General features: G+C 42.8%; 1 protein-coding gene across 1 annotated transcript in view; it reads right to left on the reverse strand.

Annotated features, from left to right (window-relative positions):
- LOC110832449 (uncharacterized) overlaps window positions 1-26733 on the reverse strand; it is a 66237-nt gene that overhangs the window by 10715 nt on the left and 28789 nt on the right. Inside the window, exon 3 of the mRNA XM_022069466.2 lies at window positions 13504-13573. Within this exon, the coding sequence (XP_021925158.2) occupies window positions 13504-13573 (70 nt within the window). The remainder of the gene's footprint in view (window positions 1-13503; window positions 13574-26733) is intronic.

Genomic DNA, 26733 nt, shown 5'->3' on the forward strand with positions numbered 1-26733 from the left:
TAAGACAAACACAACATATTCTAGACCTTCGCACTAGTTAGATCTTGATATTAGTGATTAGCTTTTCGATCCGGCCGCTTTACCCCCTAAAAAGCCGCTGGTACCCAAATGGGCCCACCACTCGTCTGAACAAAGTCGTGACGAACCGGAAAATCCTATCTCGCTCCTGCGCGCTCATAAATATGAACAGTCACATTATTACTGAATTGTCAGTGATAACCAAAGTTCCCGTCTAAACTTCGTTCAGCACTAAACCCTTTGACACGCAATGTTCAAATGGCGAAGCACTGAGAACACGACGGGCTTAAGTTCCAAACGAGAAGACCCACAGCAACGTAATCTCATCAACGGGTTTTCCGGTACACGTCACGACACAATTACAGGTTTAGACGAATCCTTACGATAGTCCGAACTGTCTCTTCCCCAAACTATACTAAATGAAACAAATGTGAGTTGTAGAATATACTTCAAATTAGAGTTAACAAATTTCCCAAATGAGTATTTTGTGATTTTGTATACCTCATTGGCCTTACTGCTGTCACAAATCCTGCAGCACGACAAACAAAAGTGTTCTCTCTTTATTTCGTGGTTCGGTGGTACTCCACACACTGGATCACAGCAGAAGCTACAAGAACAAACTCTGTTCCGCCTCCTCCAGACAGCCATGTGCTGTTAGTCAGCTGAGACTTTCGCTTGCCACGCCATGGAGAGAAGTGGTCGTTGCCTGTTTGAAGGTGCGTATTAACTGTTGAAATGTTAGGGAACCTTCCGATTGGAAATTACAGTTTAGCCAATAGACACGCGTCGTACGTAATATGAAGCATTTCTGACTTTGGGACAGAAGCGAACCACACAGAGAGGGTGCAAACCTAAAGGTGGCGACTGACTTGTAACATTTACTCGTAATGTAACATTCGCGGCGAGCATGTTACATTACACCACAACTGGTGAGGCGCATCGAATGCTCGTTTTGAACGCTCGGCTCGACTGTGCTCGTGTGTGCTCCATTCATTTCATTCAATATGTCGGACGTGGAGGTTGTGTTATCTTTGTTTCATTTAATACGCTACTCTTATCTAAAGAACTCGTGAATGCTCTTTACGACGCCGCTCGACTGACTGACTGACTTGTAATGTAACACTCAAAGGGATTCGCGAAAAAACCGACAACACGATGGAGCGCCCGCGAGCGTGAGCGGCTCGCATCGAGCGGCTCCGTTCGCTGTCTTCACTTGTGTAATGCTCGATTTGTAACACGTTACATTACAGGCAAATGTTACAAGTCAGTCGCCACCTTAATACGCTACTCTTATTTAGGTGGCGACTGACTTGTAACATTTGCCTGTAATGTAACGTGTTACAAATCGAGCATTACACAAGTGAAGACAGCGAACGGAGCCGCTCGATGCGAGCTGCTCACGCTCGCGGGCGCTCCATCGTGTTGTCGGTTTTTTCGCGAATCCCTTTGAGTGTTACATTACAAGTCAGTCAGTCAGTCAGTCAGTCAGTCAGTCAGTCAGTCAGTCAGTCAGTCAGTCAGTCAGTCAGTCAGTCAGTCAGTCAGTCAGTCAGTCAGTCGAGTGGCGTCGTAACGAGCATTCACGAGTTCTTTAGATAAGAGTAGCGTATTAAATGAAACAAAGATAACACAACCTCCACGTCCGACATATTGAATGAAATGAATCGAGCACACATGAGCACAGTCGAGCCGAGCTTTCAAAACGAGCATTCGATACGCCTCACCAGTTGTGGTGTAATGTAACATGCTCGCCGCGAATGTTACATTACAAGTAAATGTTACAAGTCAGTCGCCACCTTAATGGGAATGAGATGGTACGACAGCCGGATTTATAGATGTGAGCAAACAACTTGGCGTGTGGGTGACGTAACATTTCTAGGAAACTGATAACACGCACGACTTGAAATGCTATCCAGTACTAAAACCTGAGATAAATTGTTTGGCTGAGAACTTCTTCTCCCACAAGGCAACCTGTAATAATACAGGCCTACCACACATATTAAAGTGTAATAAGTCTGTGTGCACTGCCTCTAATTCTGGATTACGACTAGAGGCGGGAATATCTGACGAGAACTATGACAGAGAAATCGGTCACTTTTCCCAGCAATGCAAAGCGAGCCTTCGCGCCCGCAGGCAAAGTGAAGTGAACGGCTCAAGAGTCTTCTCCAAGACGCAGAAATAAGCAAAATCGCTTGAGATGAAGCAAAGCCTCCACCTTCAGGAACCGTTTCACGTGCTTCCAGCGCCTAACTTATTTACGCTTCGCCTAGCGCCGCCGTCCCATCTCCTTGCTTATTTAATTTTAACGGGCCTCAGGAGGTACGAAATTAGTTTCCATGTATATCGAAATTCAGCCACGAAGACATACCGCGTGACCTGAATGATCTTTCACATCGACATTGCGAGGCAGAGTCGCTGTCTGGAAAAGAACTTCGAAAACTAGTCTTCATTCTTTATTTATTTACATTCTTTCCTTTTTCCCTTGTTTCTTTCTGTTGTCCTTATTTCTTCGTTAATTATTTTCTTTGCCGTTTATTTCTTTTTCCTCTTTTTCTACATTTAATGTTTCCTACCTTTATTTTCATTCTCTCATTCATTATTGTAACTTTATTACGCCCTTTCTTTGTGACAAACGCTTTCGTGCTTTTCCCAATATTTCCAGAAAATAACAGAACAGTAGGTAAAATTTCAGGTTCTGAGGGCGACGAATATGAAGTTGGCTGTCTTCTGGGTTGTTGTACCGTGTTACCTGGTATGAATTTGCCCTGATGATTGAGGCAGCAAGGACCTCTGGATTTTTACCCGACTACACGGCGCTACAACACAGGAGACGGCCATCTTCAACAGAACATTCGTTTAAAATAGGTCATAACCTTTCGCGCCTCTCTAAACTAGTCATTCATAACCACGTCGCCATTTTATACTGGAAGCTCCACAGCCAACAGTCGTTAGAAGGAAAGACAACACATCCTTCCCCATTTGGGGGATGCGTCTTTTTCGACAGGTCACGGCGGAGGAAAATGAACAACAATAAGGCCGAAAAGTAACTCGGTAATTGGGCATGTACTCAAGGTCATGGGAAAAACTCAAGCTGTGTTACAGAAATCACAAGACTTCTCAAAGAGCGGGCAGTGGAGAAACCTGCTCCAGTGTTACCACAAATCCCATAAGAAATGCCCTAGTTTTGAACACGGGACGGCCACATAAGCAGCAGACTTCTGATCACCTCAGATATGGCAGGGCCTCGAAAATAAAGCACTGCCGGTATCGCGTACCCACGTTTTAGAGCTAGTTTTGTGAAAGGGTAAGGACGGACGGAGAGCTGTATGCGTTCAAATTCACTAGAGTAACACAATATATATGCGCACATCTTGTCCCCTAACAGCCATAAGTTATTGCATTTAAGCCAAAGTCTATATTGTAAAGAAAGTATTCACTTCTTTAGACCACATTTTAACAAAGTACGCGAAACACCGAATTCCTGTCGACCAAAGGAACAAAATGATAATAAATCGATCTTCGTGCACGATTCAGTCTTTTACCGTGAACGGAATTAGGAACGGGACGGTAGAGGCAGCACCCTGGGCACACGGCCCTTCACTCTTCTAAGGCACACCACCCACTTTAACACTCAACAACAGTACTCAAGGAATGTATTTTTGGATATCGTATGATTCTCTGAATAAACAGCGATAATTCCCCTAAAACAACAACAATGAATTGATATTTGTAAGGGCGATGCGCTGTTTTTTCTTTGGGCTAGGAACTTCATTTCTTGAGTTGGAAGAGAAAAGCATGATTTCATAACAGGTTCCTACGCTTTGCCCTGTCGTCTTTCTGATAAGAGTGACGACGTTAATATTCAAAGAAGAATTAGGCCTATGATTGTGTTTACGCTGGAAACAGGAATTTAAGCCAAAACGATAAAAATATGAGGCCTGTTCAAATTAAAAACGCTGGGATGTTTTGGGCGAGGCCGTTAAAAATAGTTCCCATGAGCGTTGAGGCAGGCACCGCACTGACGCACCAGACGATGACTGCCTCAAAAAAGAAACCTGGTTGCGCCACTGCACCACCGCGGCCTTCATGTCTTCGACCGGAATCTACGACCCTTTTTAGCACTTCCTCCTGGGAGCCGAACACAAGGAAATTACCAGTAACAGGACCCGAATGTACGAGGGACGATTTAGCGCACCGAACGCCGGCATCAGCGGACCGCCAAAGTCGAAGAAAAGTCAATCCTGTTTGGACGGATTCCGTCTGCAACAACACGCCCCGTTCTGCTGCACAGCTCGTGATCGACTGCCGGTGTCTGAAGCACACAGCCGAGTGCTCAGCCGCGATTGGCCGTATTTACGAATAGAGCGCGGAAAGGTTTAGTTTGAATAACCTTATTAGAACTTGTGTTGCACTCGGTCCACCCCGTCTGTTATTGCTTGGATTGAACTGATTATTTAAAAATGTAAATGGTATGAATAGCAAACAATATAAACAAATTACAGCATTCACAATTAATTCCATAATAATTATTTCAAATAGGATATCGTTCGTGATTGAACGCGTTCGTGTGTTGTGTGTTTTATGAATATATAACATCTGTTAACAAAATGTTATATTACTTACTGTCATGGCGTACTATAGTGACCATGCTTTGCTCTAAGCTGTTGCGGAGAAACTCAACAATTAGACATAAATTGCTTTTGCAGGAAATTCCCGACTACAGTTGCCTACCAGTCGGATGAGGGATGAAGGAACAGAAATATCGAAATGAAAGGAATTTAAAAAAATGATATTCAGAATGTCGACCTACAACAACACGTAGGTCAACTGTTACACTCTGCGGTTATATCCACTTGTTTATCAGTTACAAGGACGAGCTAAGTTTCGAACACGATATCGGCAGATATCATTCATTATACATTCTGCCTGACATACGAAACTATTTGATTTTTCAATAAATACTTTTCTGCTGTTACACTAGTTCATGTTTAACATTAAATACAGTCACAGAAATCACAAAGTTGTATAGCCCTTTGGATACCACATATCAACAAATTAATCGGTCTACAAAGAACTGAGATTTCAGTAGCCTTCTCAAAACAAAACAAGTTTCATTTTACTTGCTCTCGAAAAACACAACACAAGGCAGGAATAAAAAATCTGCAAAAATCTGCAGCAGCAGATATCTCATGAGTCCACAAGGCGGTACTGAAGGAACTTGGAGGGTTAGCACAATTCCTTGTTGGTAAGTATCTTTCGAGGTACTGCAGACCAGTGGTCCCCAACGCGGTGCCCGCGGGCGCCCGCCTAGGCTTTTTTGGGTGCCCACGTTGTTACGGAAAGAGGTTATACTGAATGATGAAGGCCATTCAACCACGAACATTATAAGATCAAAGCACAGATCTCGACTTACTGATGCCCATCTTGACGATTGCGAGCAGCAACATCATCCTACACTCCCAACTTTGAAAAACTGGCCGATGAAATGCAGCGCCAAACATCACACTAACTTCCCACTTGAGTAATAATAATTGTACTTATAAAACTACGTATTTTTGATTGCGTAGTTTCTTGTATTATTAAACGTCGTGTTGTTTTGTGTATTATTTGGTGTCCATATCTTCTTTGTCCAGAGAAAATAAAATTTGGCTTTGTTAATTGGTTGGTGCCCGCCACGATCTCATAAACTCTCAAATGTGCCCGTAGGCACAAAAAGGTTGGGGACCACTGCTGTAAATTATACTTGACACCAGGTAGCGAAAACGTCTGTCACCCCTCATCCATAAAAATAACTTCGGTGACAAATAAAAACGTTAAACAATCATTACGCACTGGCCCATATGTCTATAACAATTTACTGTGTGATCAAAACTGTTTCTCCACTTTACGTCACAAAGACGTCGATAACAGTTTAAAAATGAGACAGACAAATATGTTGCTTATAAACATGTTTGACGGCTGTCAGAATGCAATGGCTTCAACTACCGCCCCACAAAGTGCGCAACAGCCCTGACCAAAAACACACTTTCACTGACCTGACCCAAATGGTCATTATCACTGCCCATTCGCCTTGGTTTGCTGCCACAAAGTACTTGACGTCATCGCTCGATGAGTGACGTAAATACCCTGTGACTGACGTCACACGAGCTGGGCGCCATCGGGTGGGCTCCTTTCGCGATACCAGGAATCAGCAAACTGGAGGTGTTTAAGTGCAAGAAAAGCTTATTTGATCTATTAGATATCAAATGACACTCTTACATGAGGAATTATAGCAAACAACAGTATAACAACATGACCACAGCATGACTATGAAAAAGTACAAAGTCAACAAAGTGGTTAGCACCACAGGAGTCTCCAGGTTATACAGCGCCAATCCCAAATTGAAGATTTGCCATTTCCAAATATTTCTGATTGAACCTTGATAAAAACATCCTGCATCAATTAAAAACAATCAAGTATACATCAGAAACAATTACATGGTTTCATTTTTCATTTAAAAACGAAAACTGAAAAACTGTACCTACTAACGTACTCTAAAACTTCGAAGTGAAGTCAAAATATCGCCAGGTCGTTCACACCAACTTTAACCGTCTTATGGTTCACGGGCTATTTAAGGTGGTGAAGACACCAAACGAACATCTTTCTTCAAAAAATAAATGAGACTAAGGAAGACGACGCATAAAAGTTTAACAACAACTGCCAAGTGGTGGCTGGACAGACCAATCGCAATCCTCAGAGAGGCGGTTACGGATCATTACAGACTTCACCCACAAATGCTTCCCCTGTAACATCACTCCGTGACGCAGACAGTCGAAACGTGACAGTGAATGCGCACATAAGACACGTACAATTCCTTACATTCTGAGAAATCCCGTAGTGCCAAAGTAACCTGTCAGTGAGAAACCCGGTCGAAAAACTTAAAAAATAAACTAATAATGGATATATTAACAGAATAACAAGACAAAACTGGAGCTGTCAGCGGGAAAGAAAGTGAAGGAATCGGGTACCCTCTGCCCGCTTTCTTTGCTGGCGACCCGTTAACCCACTTCAGTCGTCACAGGTCACACGCCCACATCAATCTTGTGACGATCACAAGCGACGTTCCCCAAAAACAGTTATGTAAATATTAACATACGATCATGTCTCGAACTTTGCAAATGTGCTTTTATTTGGAAAAATATAGATTTTCTTCCAATGCACAAACGAAATGAGTTTGTTACGACGGAGAAGATGTCGATGTTGTCTTCAGCGATGCAACGCCGTGAGGGATTGCAGACAGACACCGAAGTGCTGAAGGACCATACTGCCTCCATATTCAGGGATGAGATGAGTTTATATGTGGAATTATTAAGCCAGGGGTCTTATAAATATATTTTAGAAACAAACTGTGAAAGGTAGGAGCGTTCCTCGGTAGCATCTACATTAATGTCGCACTTCATAATATTAAAAATGATTCAGCGTGAAAAGACGCAGGCTTACATTACATAAAACACAATTTTGGAAAGAGACCATTTGGAAGACCCAGACTTTGATGGATCATCCTGTTCGCCAGGCCAAAAGGACTCCAGGTAGCTTGGTCGCCAATAAGCGAGATCGCCATGTCGCTACAAAATAATTTATCATGGTCGCCAGGTAACTAAGTGAACACATTGAGAGGTCACCCGGTCGCCATGAACAAACATCGGAAGAACGCCTTGCCGCTTGGTTGCCACTGCGATAGGTCTCTCTTCAGCTGATCGCCAAGTCGCCCGCTAAGAAGTGCCCAGGTCGCCAAGTAGGCTGGTGGTCATGTAACCACCAGATGGACAACTCGCCTGGTGGCCTGGTCGCCAGGCCACGAGGTCTCCAGGTAGGTTGGTCGCCAGTACGCGATATCAACAAATCGACACAAAAAATTTAGCATGGTCGCCACGTAACCAAGTGAGCACATTTAAGGGTCACCTAGTCGCCACGAACGGATATCGGAAGTACGCCTTTCCACTTGGTCGCCATTGCCAAAGATCTTTCTTCAGCAGGTCGCCAAGTCGTCCGCTAAGAAGTGCCGAGGTCGCCAGGTACGCTGGTCGCCATTTAACTACCAGACCAAATCGACAAGTCACCAAGTGGCCAGGTCGCCAGACGACGAGGTCTCCAGGTAGCTTGGTCGCCAGTACGCTAGACCGCGTTCCATCAATGCGGCAGAAAAACCGCTGCGGCCCAAACCGCTCGTGCTAGCAGGGATGTACAAGTTGTAGGATTTGAGGTTTTCACGACAGTGAGTCTGAAGATTGCTGTCTTCTGGGTTTTTGTGCCGTGTACTCTTGTCATTGCCGTGTACTCTTGTCATCGCCCTGATGATGGAGGCAGCAAGGACCTCTGCAACGTCGGTAAACATCTACCAGACTACACGGCCAAACAGCTCAGAAGACAGTAATCTTCGATGTAAAATTTGCTAAAAAGTGCCATTTGTTTCACGTTCTTTGTAGAGAGTTGGTGCCCTGTCGGCGCGATCAGAGGAGGTCGTGTCCGAATGATGTAACTGAACGAATTTTGTTGAAATCTGGTACTGGGAAGAAAGACCTACATCGCCCTGATGACGGAGGCAGTATGACCTCTGAAATGTTGGTAAACATCTACCAGATTAAATAGCGCAACAACCCAGAAGACAGAAATTTTTATACTCATCGCTGTGAAAACCTCAAATTTTACAAAGACCTACAACTTTCTGAGAAAGATTTTTCGGTATTCTGAATATTTAATTAAATATGCCCACAAGAAAAAAAAATTGCTATTTGGTGAAACATCTGCCGTACGACGAGCTTTCTAATAACTTCTACTGAAGAAAGCTGAAATGAGTTTTGTTACTAACATCGTTCATTGTCTTTCCACTACTTTACCCAGGATAACTAGTCCTATACTATTGTCGCCAAATTCAGTTTTCTTCCGGTTAAATAATGGCGAAATGTAGTTTCCGACAGAGCTGAAAAATATATTTGTATCAGAAATCAATAATCCGACATGCGAAACACCAGTGAACGCATTACTGTTCTTTTCGAAACTTCCTGCATGTGGTTCCACAGAGACAACAATTCACAGCCGACAACAAAATGGATAAATCATGGCAAATAACTCCTTGGTACAGTCTTTTACCAGGTCAAGAATTTCATGAACTCACGGAAGGGACTCACACATTAACACTACAATCACAAAAGTCAACACTAAATCTGAGACTGTCACTTGAACTCAGTTTCCAGCACTTCTTATCACTTATTACAGCCACAGTCCAATAAATCAAATTGAGAAGTCGAGTACCTCTCATGGAGATAACGTCTCTCACCAGCGAGAGACCCTTGTCCGCACCACTACACATCATATGTGGCGGACACTGGGACAATAGACTCGAGGGCAGACACCAACATGTCGGAGAAACATATTGCCGCCGTCTTCAGAGACTGATATCTACCTACGAGTGTACACGGAGTCACAACCCTGTCTGTTATTAAACTTGCTAGAAACGCTTTGACTATGTTTTTAAACCCCTACCATACTCCATTACCGCGGTCGCTGTCGGCGAGTGCCACATGTGAACGTTTCCTGCGGATACAGGAGTCGGTAATGCTCGAAACTGCGTACGATCCGTTTCTGGCTGGACGGAGTTGAATAAAATGCGTTAGATCACACAAAATTCTATCGACTCGTATGATATTCATTTGGTGTTGAATCCCTGTCGTTGCAACGCCTTCAGACTATTTAAGCGCAAGATGTATGACAAGGCAACAGAAACTGGCATAAACACCGCATAGTCCGAATGAATGCATAATTACGAACAATATTTCAGAACGCTATCATCCCAGATGTTTGAGGAATTATTTTCTAAAAAAAGAAAAAGGTCATGAAAGGACATTCTTGCTTTGATAGTTTCTACACAGAACTTCACAGTGTAGTTTTTTTAATATACTGAAAGAATGCTTCACACAAAACTTGTACGCACATTTACGATCTGTACCTATACATAAATTCACACGCGAAGCTTCAGACATTTATTAGTTATCTAAATGTAGATACAGCGCGGCAGCCATAATGTTATTGTACACTGTACAATATACCATCGTGACAAAATGTACTCATTCTTCGACGGTCTACCATCACGTAAAATATTTCAGGATCTTAAGGTGAATGACGGCAACGTCGTCTTATTTTAGATGCTGCCATCTGTTTTAAAACTATTAGGGGAAACACGATCATACTATACAACTCAATTCCTTTAAAGACGATCATTCGTTTCAATAGCAGCAAATCGACGTTCGGCTGTTCGATAAACAATTCAGTTGAAATAAAACTATCGCCATAATAATCCCAGTAATCTAAACGCACTCCACTTCTAAATGTCTGTTCCCTCTAGTTACTGATGACGGAGGCAGTATGACCTCTGAAACGTTGGTAAACATCGACCAGACTACACAGCGCAACAACCCAGAAGACGGAAATCTTCATACTCATCGCCCTGATGACGGAGGCAGTATGACCTCTGAAACGTTGGTTAACATCGACCAGACTACACAGCGCAACAATCCAGAAGACAGAAATCTTCATCGCCCTGATGATGGAGGCAGTATGACCTCTGAAACGTTGGTAAACATCGACCAGACTACACAGCGCAACAACCCAGAAGACAGAAATCTTCATACTAAGAATCGCCCTGATGATGGAGGCAGTATGACCTCTGAAACGTTGGTAAACATCGACCAGACTACACAGCGCAACAACCCAGAAGACAGAAATCTTCATACTCATCGCCCTGATGATGGCGGCAGTATGACCTCTGAAACGTTGGTTAACATCGACCAGACTACACAGCGCAACAACCCAGAAGACAGAAATCTTCATTAATGTTATTTTAATGGTGTTACAAATTTACTTATTGTATACGATGGGGTGAGACTGTCTCTGTGAAACTGAGGCCGCATCCCCAAGAAGATGGTGTGAATATGGAATTATTGCGACAAGGAAAAACCTGCCCCAACGACACATTGTCCGCAACAGAACTCACATGCACTACCCTGGGAGAGATCCCGGGCCTTTGCGGTAAGAAGCCTATAACTAATCGCCCGAGCTACGACACGTTCTAAATGCATAAACTGCAGAAGACTAAGCAGGCTACAGAACAACACAAGCTTAGTAAGACTATCTCGTCATTCCGTTTGATTAGGCATTAGCTTATCACGGAGCATGAGCGGATGAAACCTATGAACGGGATGACACATACATCTTAGCCTGCTCGAAGTATCAGCATTATAAACAGAACAATTCCGCACTGTCCTATCGAAACCCACTAACCTGAATAAATAAGGATGTTTCTTAAAAGTTCCGGTATGTAAATATCAGCAGTAGAAACAACAAAAATGACTTACTGTCACAAGCAGCTGCAGTAGCATGAACATTACTGTAACGATCGAATATTTATTTATGCAATGTTACGACATGCAACCTATTCTTTGTTTTCTGAATTCCGGAAACGCGGGCTGTTATTTCATTAGCATGACTACGAGGTACCACAGAAACTGCGCCAGACCACGCATCAGGTTGGCCTGCATTCATCACATTAATGTATTTCCTTCTTCCAAAAAACTACTATGTATCACAGTTCTGCTTCTTACTGGAACATCTCCCTTGATTACCTCAGATTCTGGTGAAGGCATCTTTAGTCTGAACGGCTTTCTAGTGTTGTGTAAAGTATAAAATGCCCCAGGTCTTTGACTTCCATTCTATTGGCACATTTGTTGCCTTATTTTAATGTTAGTGGCTACGGTTGAGACACGTTTCTCTTCAGCACCTCCCACATAGCCTCCGATCCAACAGGTGTCGTGATCTTCCCCGGGAGCAAAGCTGTCGAAGCGTGATGCTGACCACATGATTCCATGTTGCATTGAGGTTAAGCGTGTGGAGTTTTACCTCCGACAAGTTTGGCTGGTCTTAGCCACAGGGGCAGATTACAAGCAGGTGACAGGAGATCGAAGTCGTTCCTCACATGAACAATTTGCTTTCTGGTGTGACCCATGACGAAAACCCAAAGTCTCATAATGACAGTAGAAAAGATAAGCATTTCTTCGGTTTTGGGGTACGGACTGACCCCTTTCAGACCCAAGAAATAGGGAATAAGGCTACTTCGCGAGTGATGACTTGAAACGTTCGCGGGTGCTGCTGCTGTTGTTGAAGCAGTAGCCGCTAACAATCATATGCAGACATTTCTACACCTTGAGGCGCCGCGTTATTGATTTCGCGTCAGCCGTCACGTCCTTATCGCTCTGTTCTGTTCCGCTCTGCTGTGTCTCATAAAATTAGGCTGTGGTTGTCACTTGTCATACTACGCTTGAAAGTGAAATTCGTAGTCCATCATGTGGAATCAGGCGAGAGCTGAGAGCCAGATAAAATCATGAAATGGAAGGCACGAACAGTGCTTGCGAAGAGTAGGTCCTCTGAAAGTCAGTTCGTCAAACGCCCAATGTCCATTCCGAACTCCATAAATTTATTCAAGGGACTGGTGTTAACGTGAATTACCTGGCTGTATAACGGACAGATGTATTTCTCGGGGCAGATGGATCTAAAGACACTGGGGGCCGATTCTATGAAAAACTTACGACGTGGTGTGAAGGGCCGGGCCGTGTAGTAAAAGCGCGAGCTGCTTATGTGTGTACGTCAAATAGGTCAGCACGAGTGCATCTGCCTACGAACGACATGCAAGAGTTGCGGAAACCGGAACCGGAAATCACATGTAACAGTCGGATATCGCTCAAGCACGAGGATCCAACTTGTTCGATTTGCAACTGAGGATTATATCGCTGTCATACCCCGCCCAACTCAAAGTCAGAAACTGACTATCTGAAAACACAACAGCACAGGTTCAACTTCATTCACAACAAAACCGGCCAACTGCACTCACCTCCCATCCTCACTACTTCCTCCCTCCGACCTCCTCGCGCCGTTGTCAAAGAGGTTTCTCCACCTGCAGATACGTATTTCTTGTTCCATCAGCACGATAATATTCCTCCGTCGGGATAAATTCGATTTGTTGTGTAACGCAACTCAATAAAAAATACCTTCTAAAGAGCCGTCTCTTATCCGAACAAAAAATTGTTTGTCCTTTCACAGAAGCCAACAAGAGTCCTCCACTGAACTCACTTTCTGAGTCAGCTGAATCTTGAACAGACCCTGTTTCTATCAAATTTATTTCAATAGCCTCCCATGTATTTAAATTGGTCTACTCATTCTGTTCAACGGCATTAGTGCCATTTCCTGAAGTTAAGTAGCATCCAAGGAGAAATATTTAAATAATGAACATCGAAAGAGAAGACAGATGAGACAACAAAAATGAATGAATTTCCTTACTTGGAAAATACGAACATGAACTTCATACAAAAGTGGTTGCAGCGGAGATGTTAATAAGATATCTTAATCGGGAAACGGCACAACTAACCTGCAAATCACAGCCAGTGCTATTTCTCTTACCTTGCCCTGCAATGTCAGCAATCCGTTTGCGCAATTCGCCAACAACTCGCAGGTTGGCTTCCTTCTTGTCCTGGAATAAAGAAAAGAACAATTTAAAATTGCTGATTATGTTGGACTTTCCCCCTGAAAGAGGCTTTACATCCACAACTTTCCTCCCCATGCACACAGTTTTCACCGAATAGGTTGAAACAGCGGTTAGACGTTCGAATATCGTTTCGGGCATCAGCCATCTTCATCACAATAATGCTTTCGTAGCTCATTCGGTGCCACAGTTGACACAGCCCTCTAACAGCCAATGTAAATAGACCACTGGAAACAACCACAAACAAAGCACTAGCAGCCCTGGTACTGCAGCACTCTAGACTTAAGTAAGCTGAATAAAACAATTTTTTTTAAATACGTTGTCACAAAAATGGGCAATCAAACGGGGTAATTATTTACAACTGCCTACTGTTTTCGCCATGATTCATTGTGATATACCAGCCACTCACCCAGTCTAGAAATTCACCATTTTACGAAACTTAGAGGTCCAGCACCAAGTTCATGAATTACCGCCACTGGCAACATCCTCAGGCTACGTCAAATATTTCGACCCAATTTACACCACCACAACCGAATTATGCGATTCAGCATCCTCCAATCAACGTCTACATCTGCCAACGAAGTTCCGAGCTCATTCTGAATGTTACATATTGATGTAATCAATAAATGACACACAATCATTGATAATTAATTTTACAAATATCAGTTACCTTTCTCTTAGTGGAGAGCGAATGCCGTCCGACAGGATGAACCCAACTCACTCTGTCAAGTGCCAGGAAATTCGTGATTAAAAAATAACCAGTACCACAATACCTTTATTCACTGGAGAACTGGAAGACGTTGTGTAACATTCTGCCACATGTTTCGACTCTGTGAGAACACTGGCTCTTGTTTATGTAACCAACAGAACTCTTCCATGCAGCCATCCTAAGCAACGAATCTCGTACGCACGTAACCGTCCTACGCGCTATTTATTGTCTTCAATATCCTGAACACAGATTCCTACCACTAACTAATTTATGTATATCAGGAAGACAAAGCCAAAAGGAGAAGCAGGCTTTATAGAGCTTACAAATTCCATGTTCTAATTTGTACGTGTTCTTTGCTCGAAAAACATTAACTTTAATGCACAGATGGAATGTCTTATTTGTGTGTCCACGTTTAAACCAAGAAATCATCCAACAGAATTCAATTTGATTTCGTGTTCTGAGCCTACGAGGTACGATCGGAAAGTTTCTAGACTGCGCCTATAAAAACCCGTACACTTATCTCAGGTATTAAATTCATCCATCACCCTCGAAGTAGTTCCCTGGGAGTGAACACAACGATCCCAGCGCCGCTGCCAAGCCTGGAAGCATCCCTGGAAATCTTTCTTTGTCAGCCTGTCAAGCACCATCTGCGATTCTGCCTGAATCTCTTCTATCGTCTCAAATCTCCTTCCCTTTAGCTGAATTTTCATCTTTGGGAAGATGAAGAAGTCACACGGAGCTAAATCCGGCGAATAAGGAGGGTGCGGGATGACGGCCATGGTGTTTGAGGCCAAAAACTGCCGAACTTTGAGGGCGGTGTGCGCTGGCGCGTTGTCATGATGAGTCGCATGTGGAGTTCTTCCTTTAGAATCAGCTGACAGGTCCCATAGCCTATCCCAACAATGTCGCACAAGTCGTTGATGGTACGACGTCGATCTTCGTGAATGGCCTGCCGAATCTTCGTAACATTTTCGGGCGTTGTGCTCGAAGATGGTCGTCCAGAACGCTAGTCATCATCGACAGAGGTTCGGCCATTTCTAAAACGTGAATGCCACACAAATGTTTGTGCACGACCCATTGCGGACTCCCCAAATGCTTGCTTTAGCATTTCATAGGTTTCCGTAGCCGTTCTGGCGAGTCTTTGGCAAAATTTGATGCACACGCCATTCCGAAATCGCAGGAGGGTCGGTGTAATGCACTACCAAAACGCCCGTAACTAAGAAACAAATGCCAATTCGATGATGCCGGCTGGCACACTGATTCACTATGAATGTAGGCCGCACCCCCTAGCGGCAGAAGCTCGTACTACATCCGGTTCGCCCTCTATTGACACAGTCTTGAAACTTTCCGATCGCACCTCGTTCGTTGTCGTCTGCCCAATACAACTCGTACCTTACAAAATAGCTCAAACACAACTTCATACAGACCTATAGGCTTATTGTAAAACAATATGTGACAAAACATAGGCCTAGATTTCATAAACGTTTCTTTTGAATGTTTATAAACTCAGAATTTTTAGTATTTTAAGGAAACCTAATTTGTCGCTAACATGTAATGTGATTAGATCTGCCCATCAGATTTGTATATGTAATTAATGAACATTAAGTTCACCGAGCTACAGCCAATTAACCATTTGGAAAACATGTTATTCCAGAATCAATATGAAGTTAAACCTTAAGGACATACGTTATGAGCAATGGTTGTTTTATATAAGAAAGCTAACTTGAAAACTTTATGAACTGGAAATTAAAGGACTTTCAAGAAACACACAGATGGAAAATTTAGACCAAAATATGGATGGCCAAGGAACAAACTTATCACAAAAATTAATCAACAATTTGAAGATAACACATCATAATTCATTGGGTTTCAAGAGCATAACTCTGTCAGCCGATTCGATGCACCTGTATATGAGGATGTGGACTGACTAGAGATTCTCTCTCATGGCGGGATTTGGTACTAGCGGTGTTGAAATTTCGGGTTATACAACCAAAGAGTTGTTACTTACTGACGCAATATCAACTGGAGACATGATGAAATGTGGAATGCACGTATGAAAATAACCAGCTCTTACTTCAGCTCACCCATTATAACACACTTGCAACGAGAGACAGCAACATACGTTCAGGAATTTCCAGATATTATGAATTACTTAACGCTACCTGCAGCTCGTGAGGATTTCCTCAAAAGTAATTAAACGTTCTGGCAAAACTCGTATGTCCAAAGTTGCAAATATGACCAAAGGACGCCCCCGATGTGTCACTGTAACATTTCTATTCGCACATATGTAGGTCAGAGAAAAACAGTTGCAATTCAGATTCACATAATTGTTCAGTAGACAGCTGGAGTTGCCTTTATACTTACCATGTGACAGTTGAGACTGGCATCTTTCGCATCGCACGTTACAGATTTCACTAATACAATTACTGGTAAATGCAAGCAGATAAACATTCTAGCAATTTTCTGAGAACAGTCATTAGTGCAAAAGTCTGAACCGAAGCCAAGCCTCTTTCCTTCTGAGGTGTTTAACTGCAATTTTCCAGGATTCCGGTAAGATTTACAAGAATTAGGAGACGTGCGGTTCCAATAATAAACCAAAACACGCCTCCGATGAGCATACGATCGCTTACTTCCTCAACTGAGCAACAGCGGCAGAACCCAATGGCGAAACATCCATATTAAAGAATGAGGTAATGCGCTCCTAACAGGAGTCAATTGCTCGGTCAAATTATATGACCTTCAGAAGTCGTTGTCCTTTGTGACGGCACAAAACGCTCCCCTTATAAAATGACTTTAAGAAAGAGGGGATGCAAATGGAATAATTTAACCATATGATCATTGTTTTAATACAAGAACGAAATAAACTGTTCTCTTGTTGTCCGCATGTTTAGTCTCCAAAACTGTTCCATATGTTTTGGTTACCGGTACCTGCATAATCTATTAGGTTAGGTACTGAGGGTCTACACTACAACAGGTCCACATCGGTCCAACATAACCCCTACTTCAAGCACAGAGCTTTTTTCGTTAGGTTTTATAATTGTCCCATAAGAACAATCATTAAATGCGCCCAACAGCGTTTAATACAGGCATATATCCGGAATACCAAACTAAATCCCAATTCATAGATTAGGTTCAGACACAAACGTGCGGACAGACGTACACGACCTTCACATTATCATTTCATTTTATTCCCAGGAAGAGTAACAACCTAACGGCCGATGAAAACTTTCACGTCTTTGTTCAGCATTGCGCAATGAAACACGAAGAGCCACACTGCTCAGTGAAAGTGCAGTCAGTGCCTGTCGGTTCAAGAGCTGTGGACGCTCGTCACGCTGGTCGCTGCGCGCACTTGGACTGCAGACCCCGGTTGTAGGACCGAACCCCTCGAAAAGAAGGCCATATTCTTCATCAGCGTCCATAATCCCCTCAATTTGGTGTTCCGCCATGGGTTGGCCCCCACAGACAAAACACGGCTGGGGAATTAGTCACACGATTGTGCCAAACTGGACAAACTCCGGAAAAACATCACAGAAAAAAACAAGTACCTTCTTTCTGTCAAATTAATTCTTGCAATGTGCATCGAATGTGTATACTACACTTCCTCCATTCATATGAATGAGTAGGACAGAGGGAGCAGGGCAATGAACCATTCCATCAAAGCAGAGGATTTCTTGGCTATCCAAAACCTTGAACTTCTTAAGTTCTCTTTGAAGACTGCTCGGTCACTGCATTTGCCACTCTTTCGCAATTTTCATATGCGGTTGACATTGGGTTCGCTTCGGAGAATTACGAATAATTCCAAGATATGAAACGACTACGTAACAATGCAGGCAGGACCGAGAGAGGAACCGGATTTCTCATTACTAGCCAGCCGGATTACAAGTGTGCAGATCCATCTGGTACGTAGTTTTTTGATGACAGCGCAAAGCGGTAAGTCTCTGAGTAGTACGTAATTTGGTGACAAAGCTTTTAATTTTCCACCTGTGCATGAGAAATTTCGTTGTAATTTGTAAAAAATAATGGGTTAATGTGCGGCGAAAACACAAAGAAACACAAGTAATGACCTCGGAATCGTGTTCTAGAATAGTCCAACCACCACCACTACAGCGTAATAAATCAAATGCGATTCTGCTACTCACTTCATTACAGGTAACAACAAAAGCAAATCACTGGGAAAGCAGCGCCTGTTATCGTTCTCCTATAAAGAAAATACAAGGGCTTTCATTTGTCGCGACTGTCGTGCTGTAAACCCTGTGGCGTAGAAATTTGACAAATTGCAGACGCAGGCCCATTTCAATAAGCAACATACAACTGACGGGATGACATCCAGAGGCATGAAATAAATTACCGAATTTTATGTCACTCAGCCCACAGACCTACGTTTAAAAGTTATTTGTTGGTAACAGGCCTGCATACAGCATTCATCGGCCTGTATGGTTATTTTCTAGTCTGAATCTGCCACGACTTCTCCAGACTCCGCAACAAAGGGAAGGAGACGAAACATGGAACTGGGGCATCATCTTCCTGGCACTGTAGCCCGCTTCGAACCTTCACCTTTTCCAGATCCTTATTAAGACAAGGGGCAAAACTAGTCAACCAGACCACTGAACGGCGTTACCGTCACAGGACAACACAATGATGCGTGACACGTAACGTGGCATCGAACCACTTGTTTCAAGATCATCTAGGTTTCCAGTAAACTGGCGTTGTTTGTGATAATTTGAAAGCGTTGTACACTTTCATAGTGGCCTTAATAGTTTAGAAAGTAACGGAACATACGTTCCAGACCATGTAAATTGCCTTCGCTACCACAAAACTGTTTCAAATGAAACGGAACCGTAAGTTCCCTTGTGGCTCATAACTATTTAACCACAACTGGAACGGAACATCATTACGCCTTAATGTGCCTCTGTAACGCGGTGCATCTTAACCCAGCAAACTGGCTCAGTGCTAATATGACCCACATGCAGCATTATGGAGATATTCGGTTCGAATCTCGAACGGGTTACAGACTACTATGACTAGCGCGGTATTAACAGTAGTACCAGAAGGGTCAACATGAGGAGCACAGTGAGTTGAAGCAAGCTTTCAATACTCGCCGACAAACGGCGCGTTATAGGCATACGGGTGATGACAATATAACAAGACTCCGACGTCAACGCGATTGATTGATTAATTGCGGATACCACGTCCTATATAAACACTCGAGGAGTTGAGTAAGGCTCGATGCACACGAGCGAGAAAATGTCGCGCGAGCTCGCAGCGAGGAAACCCGTGACAGTGCACACGTAGCGTCATCGCTGCGAGTTCGCCGAAAAACTCCCACCAGTACTAGATTGGATGGCAACCAAAATGGATGTGTACTGAAGAAAACGTGTAGTTTTGCCTATTTCGTTTATGAATACATCCTTAAAAAACGCAATAGGAAGTATTGGACACACCCGTTGGTTAGTTCATGGCTGTTAAAAGGGGCGTTCGTGACAATGTTTATAGATTTAAGAGAAGATGAAAGTAAATTTCATAATTATTGTCGTATGAGTATAAAGTCGTTTGATGAGCTAGCAGCAAAACTGGATGCATCCAACAAAAGTAAAGATTCTGCGATGAGGCTTGCAATACCTCTAGAAGTGCTGGTTGTGACTCTGAGCAGTTGCGAGGGTTGCGAAGCACGTGTGCACTGCCCAATGCTTTCACACAGTCTGCTGCTTCGCGGCGATCGGCGAACTCGCTGCGAAGCAGCAGTGGTTGGCGAGCGCAAATTGCTCGCCGCGTCCTCGCGGCGTCACCGCCATAGTGTGCATTGCTCCATTGCTTCACATGTACTGCTAAAACGCGCGAGAAAATGACGCGGCGAGCTCGCGAAAATAACTCGCTCGTGTGCATCGAGCCTAACTGTACTTCATTACTATGACAAGTGTAACGAATAAAAAAAAACATCGTCGGAAAATGGTTTATCCTTCGCTTCTCCGAAAGTGTCTAAAATCCTCTTTGCTCGACATCTTCTCCTGTGCTCATTATTAAACATAATTCTTTCTTTTTCTTCGTCTTCATCATCATAATTATCCGGTTCTTCTTTAAAAAATTTCACTTTTGTCCTCAAATTTTTTTCATATTAGTGAGAGGTCTCACGGTGGCGAGTACGAAGATTTCTGTCCCTACACTGACCTCTCACTGACGTCCGTGCCTCCTGCTAGTCGGTTTATTGGAATAATCGAAATAGTGTAACATAGCAACGAACCTAAGACCATACAGTTCGCAGCTCAGACACTCCAGTCAAATCAATTTGCCTACAAAACGCTTTGTTGGAGCATTACGCTTCAGTGAAACCAGTTCCTCGGCCTACTTCCACGCAAAACTAATTCCTGCTCACAATAAAAATTATTTCCGTATCAACGACTGGAAAAACTAAAACCTGTCTGATTGTAAGACATAATGTATTTCGACTATAAATTAGAACTGGTGTGCCCTGGGTAAAGTTTTTCGTGGTTTTCCTCATTCCATCCATGAAACTGCCGGGATAGCTACGACCGCCTCCTTCCACAACCGTTTCAATTTATTGTCCATTAATTATCCAATCATTCGACGCTGCTGAATGGTTCGTTAAAGAAGCCACAAAAATAAATACAACCACAGATAATGAAACGACAATCAGAGTACGGTATGGGAACCCTTACCAGAGAACGAGACCGGGGGCCCTCTTTCCCTCGGCACTCTGTTCATGCTAATAAAGATTGTGGTCAAAAACAGAGCAGACAAAGCTCCAATCAGAAAACAATGCACAAAATTGCCCTGTTTCAGAAGCGACATTAATACTGAAAGCAGCGACGTGTCCCGCTTTTAGTCTAAACACTGACATGCAGGGGAACGGTGTGAAAACTATCGGTTGACGCGCCGGAAGTCGTAGCATGTCAATAAAGAACTACATTCCGTGTGATATCTCAGTGTCAAGGTACGTGGACGCTACTGCAGAAACTTAAGCTGCAGAAATATGGTTCGTTTATACTGCAACAAACATAATAAAAAATGATTCAATACATTCCTTTTTAGACTCGAGATGGCGTATCTAGTCTAAGATATCAGAACCATGTCTGTTACAGCCGATTGTGTTGGTACACACTGCAACGAGATATTCGCACTAAATATAATGCGCTGTGTACATAAAAATCAATGAGATACAGATAACTCCGAACCAATCTATGACGAAGCAAGATCAATTGAAAAGCCGATCTCAACACCAAAAACAAAGTAGCCGGCTCCAAAGCAGATGTTCATAAAGAAGTGGCAATGACGACTGTACAAACCATTTCATACCAATTAAGCACGTCATGTAACTACGCAGTCTTCAAACGCAGCTCATAGTCAGTCTGCTGGCCAAGAAATACCTTACGATGACTGTCTTATGGTATGATATGCCGTGTGGTTAGGAAAAAATTAAAGGACGTTTCAGTGGTGACCTGACGATGGAGGCAGCTAGCACATCTGAAACACTGGCCAGTTTCTACAGGACTACACGGCACAGCATCCAGATCATCTTCAGATTCGTCACCGTAACAACCTAAAACATAAAAAATCCCTACTACGCTAAAGGGACTCCGTATCTGTATAAAAGTCATTTTAATATTTTATCTCATGTACGCTTTCGATTGCACGCAGTCGCTTCGCTTGACGTTTTCCAACTATAATATTATTCGTATTTCTCATTTCCACCATGTATGCTACATTCTCCGCCCATCATGTAATCATCAATTGCTCCCATTACATATTTCGGCCTTATTTCAGTAGGTAAATATGTATCGGAGACATTCCTCATCAAGAACGGTCTAAAACAAGGAGATGCTTTGTCTCCCTTGCTCTTTAACTCTGCGCTAGAATATGCTATCAGGAAAGTCCAAGATAGGCAGGAGGGTTTGCAATTGAACGGGACACATCAGCTATTGGCATATGCTGATGATGTTAATTTATTGGGGGACGATATGAATACAATAAAGAGGAACGCAGAAGTTTTACTAGAGGCTAGTAGACAGGTGGGGCTAGAAGTATATTCAGAAAAAACTAAGTACATGGTAGTATCTCGTCATCATAAGACAGGCGGGCAAAATTACCTTAGGGTAGCTAATAAGTCCTTTGAAAGGGTTACAAAGTTGAAATATCTGGGAACAACAATAACAAATGAAAATGACACTCATGAGGAAGTTAGGAGGGGATTACATTCTGGAAATGCTTGCTACTTCTCAGTTCAATATATTTTGTCTTCCCCTCTGATTTCTAAGAACCTGAAAATTAAAGTATACAAAACAACAATAATCTTGCCTGTTGTTTTGTATGGGTGCGAAACATGGTATCTCACTCAGAGGGAGGAACACAGATTGCAGGTGTTTGAGAACAGGGTGTTGAGGAGGATATTTGGGCCTAAGAGGGAAGACGATGGGGCGTGGAGAAAACTGCACAATGATGAGCTTAAAAATCTGTATTGCTCCCCCAGTATTGTCAGGGTGATTAAGTCGAGAAGAATGAGATGGGCTGGGCATGTAACGCGCATGGATGGGACAAGAGGTGTGCACCGGGTACTGGTTGGGAAACCTGAAGGGAAGAGACCGCTGGGGAGACCTAGACGTAGATGGGAGGATAATCTCAGGCGGGATCTATGGGAGATAGGAGTTGAAGGAAACTGGATTTTGTTGGCCCAGGACAGGGTCCGGTGGAGGGCTTTGGTTAATTCGGTGATAAACCTTCGGGTTCGGTAAACCATCTAGTTAGTTAGTTATTTCATGTCCACCCATATTTCCCCCTAACACACTGCTGTTAGTTTTCAACTTCCTAATTGAGATACAGCATTCTGTTCTGGAAAACGAACATTTTAGCGTCACTTAATGCAAGGCCCTGATACAACAGATCTATTATGTGGCACCTGACCATCGAAAAGTAAGCAACTTTTATTTTGGTATTTTTCGTAACAAGTAAGACAGGCTACTTCCCGATGTCTCATGTTTTTCATCCAAAGACTAAGCTGGTGCCTGTTATGTTTCGCTTCTTCTAGTGTTTATTTAAGTTCAAGATATGAGGCTTATCCTTTAAAATTCAGACTTTATCAGTGATCTTAACTTTAAACACCTTGTTTATTAAAGAGTAGAGAAGAAAGACCAACATTAAGGTTTAAAACATGTGTTAAAGATTTCAGCGACAGATATAGTAATAGTGAAAACTAAATGAATATGTATGAATTGAGGTTTTCACAGCGGTGAGTATCAAGATTTCTGTCTTCTGGGTTGTTGCGCCGTGTAGTATGATAGATGTTTACCAACGTTTCGGAGTTCATACTGCCTCCGAAACGTTGGTAAACATCTACCATACTACACGGCGCAACAACCCGGACGACAGAAATCTAAATAAATATGGATTCCACCTTTCCAATCCTGTTACGTTTGAAGTCCTGAAGGCATTCTATATAAACGACTTAAGGTATGTTGGCGACGAAAGTCCTTCTCAGGGTTCTCGTTTATAAAAGTAAATTTCCTGTTGTTATTACATATCAGAACGGACAAAGTCTGATGCACGCGTCTCTTGATACGCCGAGTAGCCTAAGAGAGCTTTGGAAGAGTAAATAAACCTAGTCATTCCATAATTCCCTGTCTTCCACAGCCCTCCTATTTCCTTTCCGCTCGCCTGCAGTACACTCATATTTTCCATGCACTTCATTATTTTTCCTTTCCATTTCCTGTTTCTCATACATCATAACAAGGCTCCCTGATTGTAGACAGTGTGCATGACAACTTCTGGATACGTATAAGCCTGCAAAATCTTCCACGGTAGGTTCTACACCAGACGTTCTCAACTTTTACTAGACGTATCTTTCAGACTCGTAGGCAGCAACATTATAAATTCGGATGTTTATTCACACCCCATTGTAATTTATCAACAACAACAAATGCTAGCCTACAAATTACGTTTTATACTACAAATAGGTTCACATAGACGTATTACTATATCATTATTTTTAACAAAAATCAGCTATCAGCGAGATATTTAACACTGATCTTGCTTGAATAATCTTTCAACGAATTGATGCAATTACCATGCATACACTCGTAGGTAGTGCCAAATGCCGACTACATTAACAAAACAAAGAGTTTTCTCTGATATCAGATAATTAATTGTTGTCAAATAGTGTAACACAGTATTACGATAAATGTAAGCGGGCCGCGCGAAATAAATTCTGTTTGACATGCCGTAGTCTACACGTAGTGTAGCTAGACAGTTCCGGCCTAAGACATGCTTTGTCCTGGTGGTTACTTGAAGTTTGCATCTGTACGATTACTTACAACCGCAGCAATGCATCATCACGTAAAGGATGCACATTTGTGAGATTTCAGGTTCTCGCAGCGACGAGTGTGAAGACGGCTGTCTTCTGGAATGTAGCGCCGTGTAGTCAGCAGACACTGAGAGACGCACCTCTGAAACGTCGATTAATTTATACAAGACTAGACGGCGCAACATCCCATCCATCTGCTACACGTTTCGACCTAACCAAATCATCTTCAGGCGTGAAGACTCAAATTTCAATGTCGTATTGTGCATAGATAAGCATATCTTTACGTACCACGCGTAGGTCCAAACCCTGGACTGGCGCTAGCTCAACTGTGGGCCCAACAGATGGGTTTTCTGTCTTCTCCTCCCCTTTTTATCTGATAACGAAAGCATAATCCATCTTCCGAAATGTCAAAATATTATGATCTTCTAATTTGATGATGGACAAAGCCCAATAGAACAATTTTACACAGAGTTGTATTGCATTGCAGTTAGACTGTTGTACTGTTTGTCTACTTTGAAATCAATCGAGTTTAACAAAGATTCTACGGCCTGTTAAACTACTTCCGGCACGCGAACACCGGCTCTGCTTACACATTTTATCCAGATCTGACATGCGTCTCCACCCTCCTCCTTGCTCTTGAATCCAATCTTCTCGACTCTTCATAGTCTATAGCCTAAGTTACGTGTGAAATAATCTTTGTCCCGGCTGTACTCCGAAGTTCTTACAGAAGTTTCCTTTCATGTGAGGGGAAAGGGGCTACCAGGTGGCTCCCTTCATCAACAGTTATCAGTCAGGATACCTGCTGGAGGGTCGACATGTGCCACTGCTGCTACAGGAAGACCATCTCGAACTTCCACATTTCGCTGCCTTTGGGACAAACAACGGCGTTTAAAATCCAGGCAGCGACTTCTCTCGTCAACATCACATTCAGCAGAACAACAGTAAAGACGACCACATCATAAAGGTGACGACTCACTTGCAATGAGCATGTGGAGCTTATCTCACTCTCCCTTCGTAATGCAATGACGTCTCGCTGCAGGAGCACCCCGTTTCCCTCGAGAGGTCACGATCCAAACAACCGTCCAGTCATCACCCACCGACATTAAATGATGGCTCATTACAAACAATTCAAAATTCTGCTTTTGTATGAAACAGTGCGTCCATTGTCTTTCTGAAAATATTTGAAGCTCAATAACTGGTCAGAAGCCCACTTGTTTTCCTGTCTCGTTCTTCTGTTTGTAGTTCAGCGAGCGTCCGCTGAGAATGTCTAATCAAGACTTCTCTATGTTCGATACTTCGGACTCGGACATACGTTCGTTACCTTGCAGCCCAAGATTATCCCTAATCCGATAACTTCCAAACTTTTGTGTATTTCTTTGCCAGTTTATCGTATTACACAAGAAAGGATAAACTTGTGGTATGAGTGATAATTTTAGCTTGTGTCCGGCAACACTGAAGTTCTTTTAAATCTGTTATCAGCATCAGTTATGCAGAATCAACATGCCGGTTATTTTCTCAAGAGTCTCTGCATTCACTAAAGTATCTGAAGGAAAGAAAGCTCTACTTCAGGAACTTACTACAATTTATGCCAACTCATGGTCTGCGGAGTTGTGTACAACAATAAGCAGCAAAGCGTCTCTCTTACCTACGTCCACCAATAATTTCATGAAGATGGCTGTCTTCTGCGATATTACCCCGTGTAGTTTTAAACAGGTTTACCGACGTTTCAAAGATACGATCATGTACTTCTAAATCCCACACTCCCAACTACAAATATCTCAGAGATCATCCAAATACAGATCTAACGCAAATGACACGTAACTTACGTTTTAAAATTGACCATACTAGGATGTTGCATATATGTTAAGGTGTTTTGTAACAAAAACATTCAGCACCCTATTTTGCTCCCACCTTACATGAAGTTCTCACGGTCGCTGTGTTGGTAATACTGGTGGTTGGGAATCAGTAAGTATGAAGGTGGATAACCTCTAATGGTAACATTAATTTTAAATAAAATCGTCAACTACTTCAGAAGTTATTTGACAAACGAGCGAGAGTACCAATGTGTACAATACAGTCCGTGCGCATTGGAACAGCTTGTCTGCGAGCGTACTTTGTTGTTCAGAGCTG

The sequence above is a fragment of the Zootermopsis nevadensis genome, unplaced genomic scaffold (assembly GCF_977971745.1).
Source record: "Zootermopsis nevadensis isolate Lab colony 2312 unplaced genomic scaffold, Znev_1.0 Znev_ptg000020l, whole genome shotgun sequence".
In the NCBI taxonomy this organism is placed as follows: Eukaryota; Metazoa; Arthropoda; class Insecta; order Blattodea; family Termopsidae; genus Zootermopsis; species Zootermopsis nevadensis.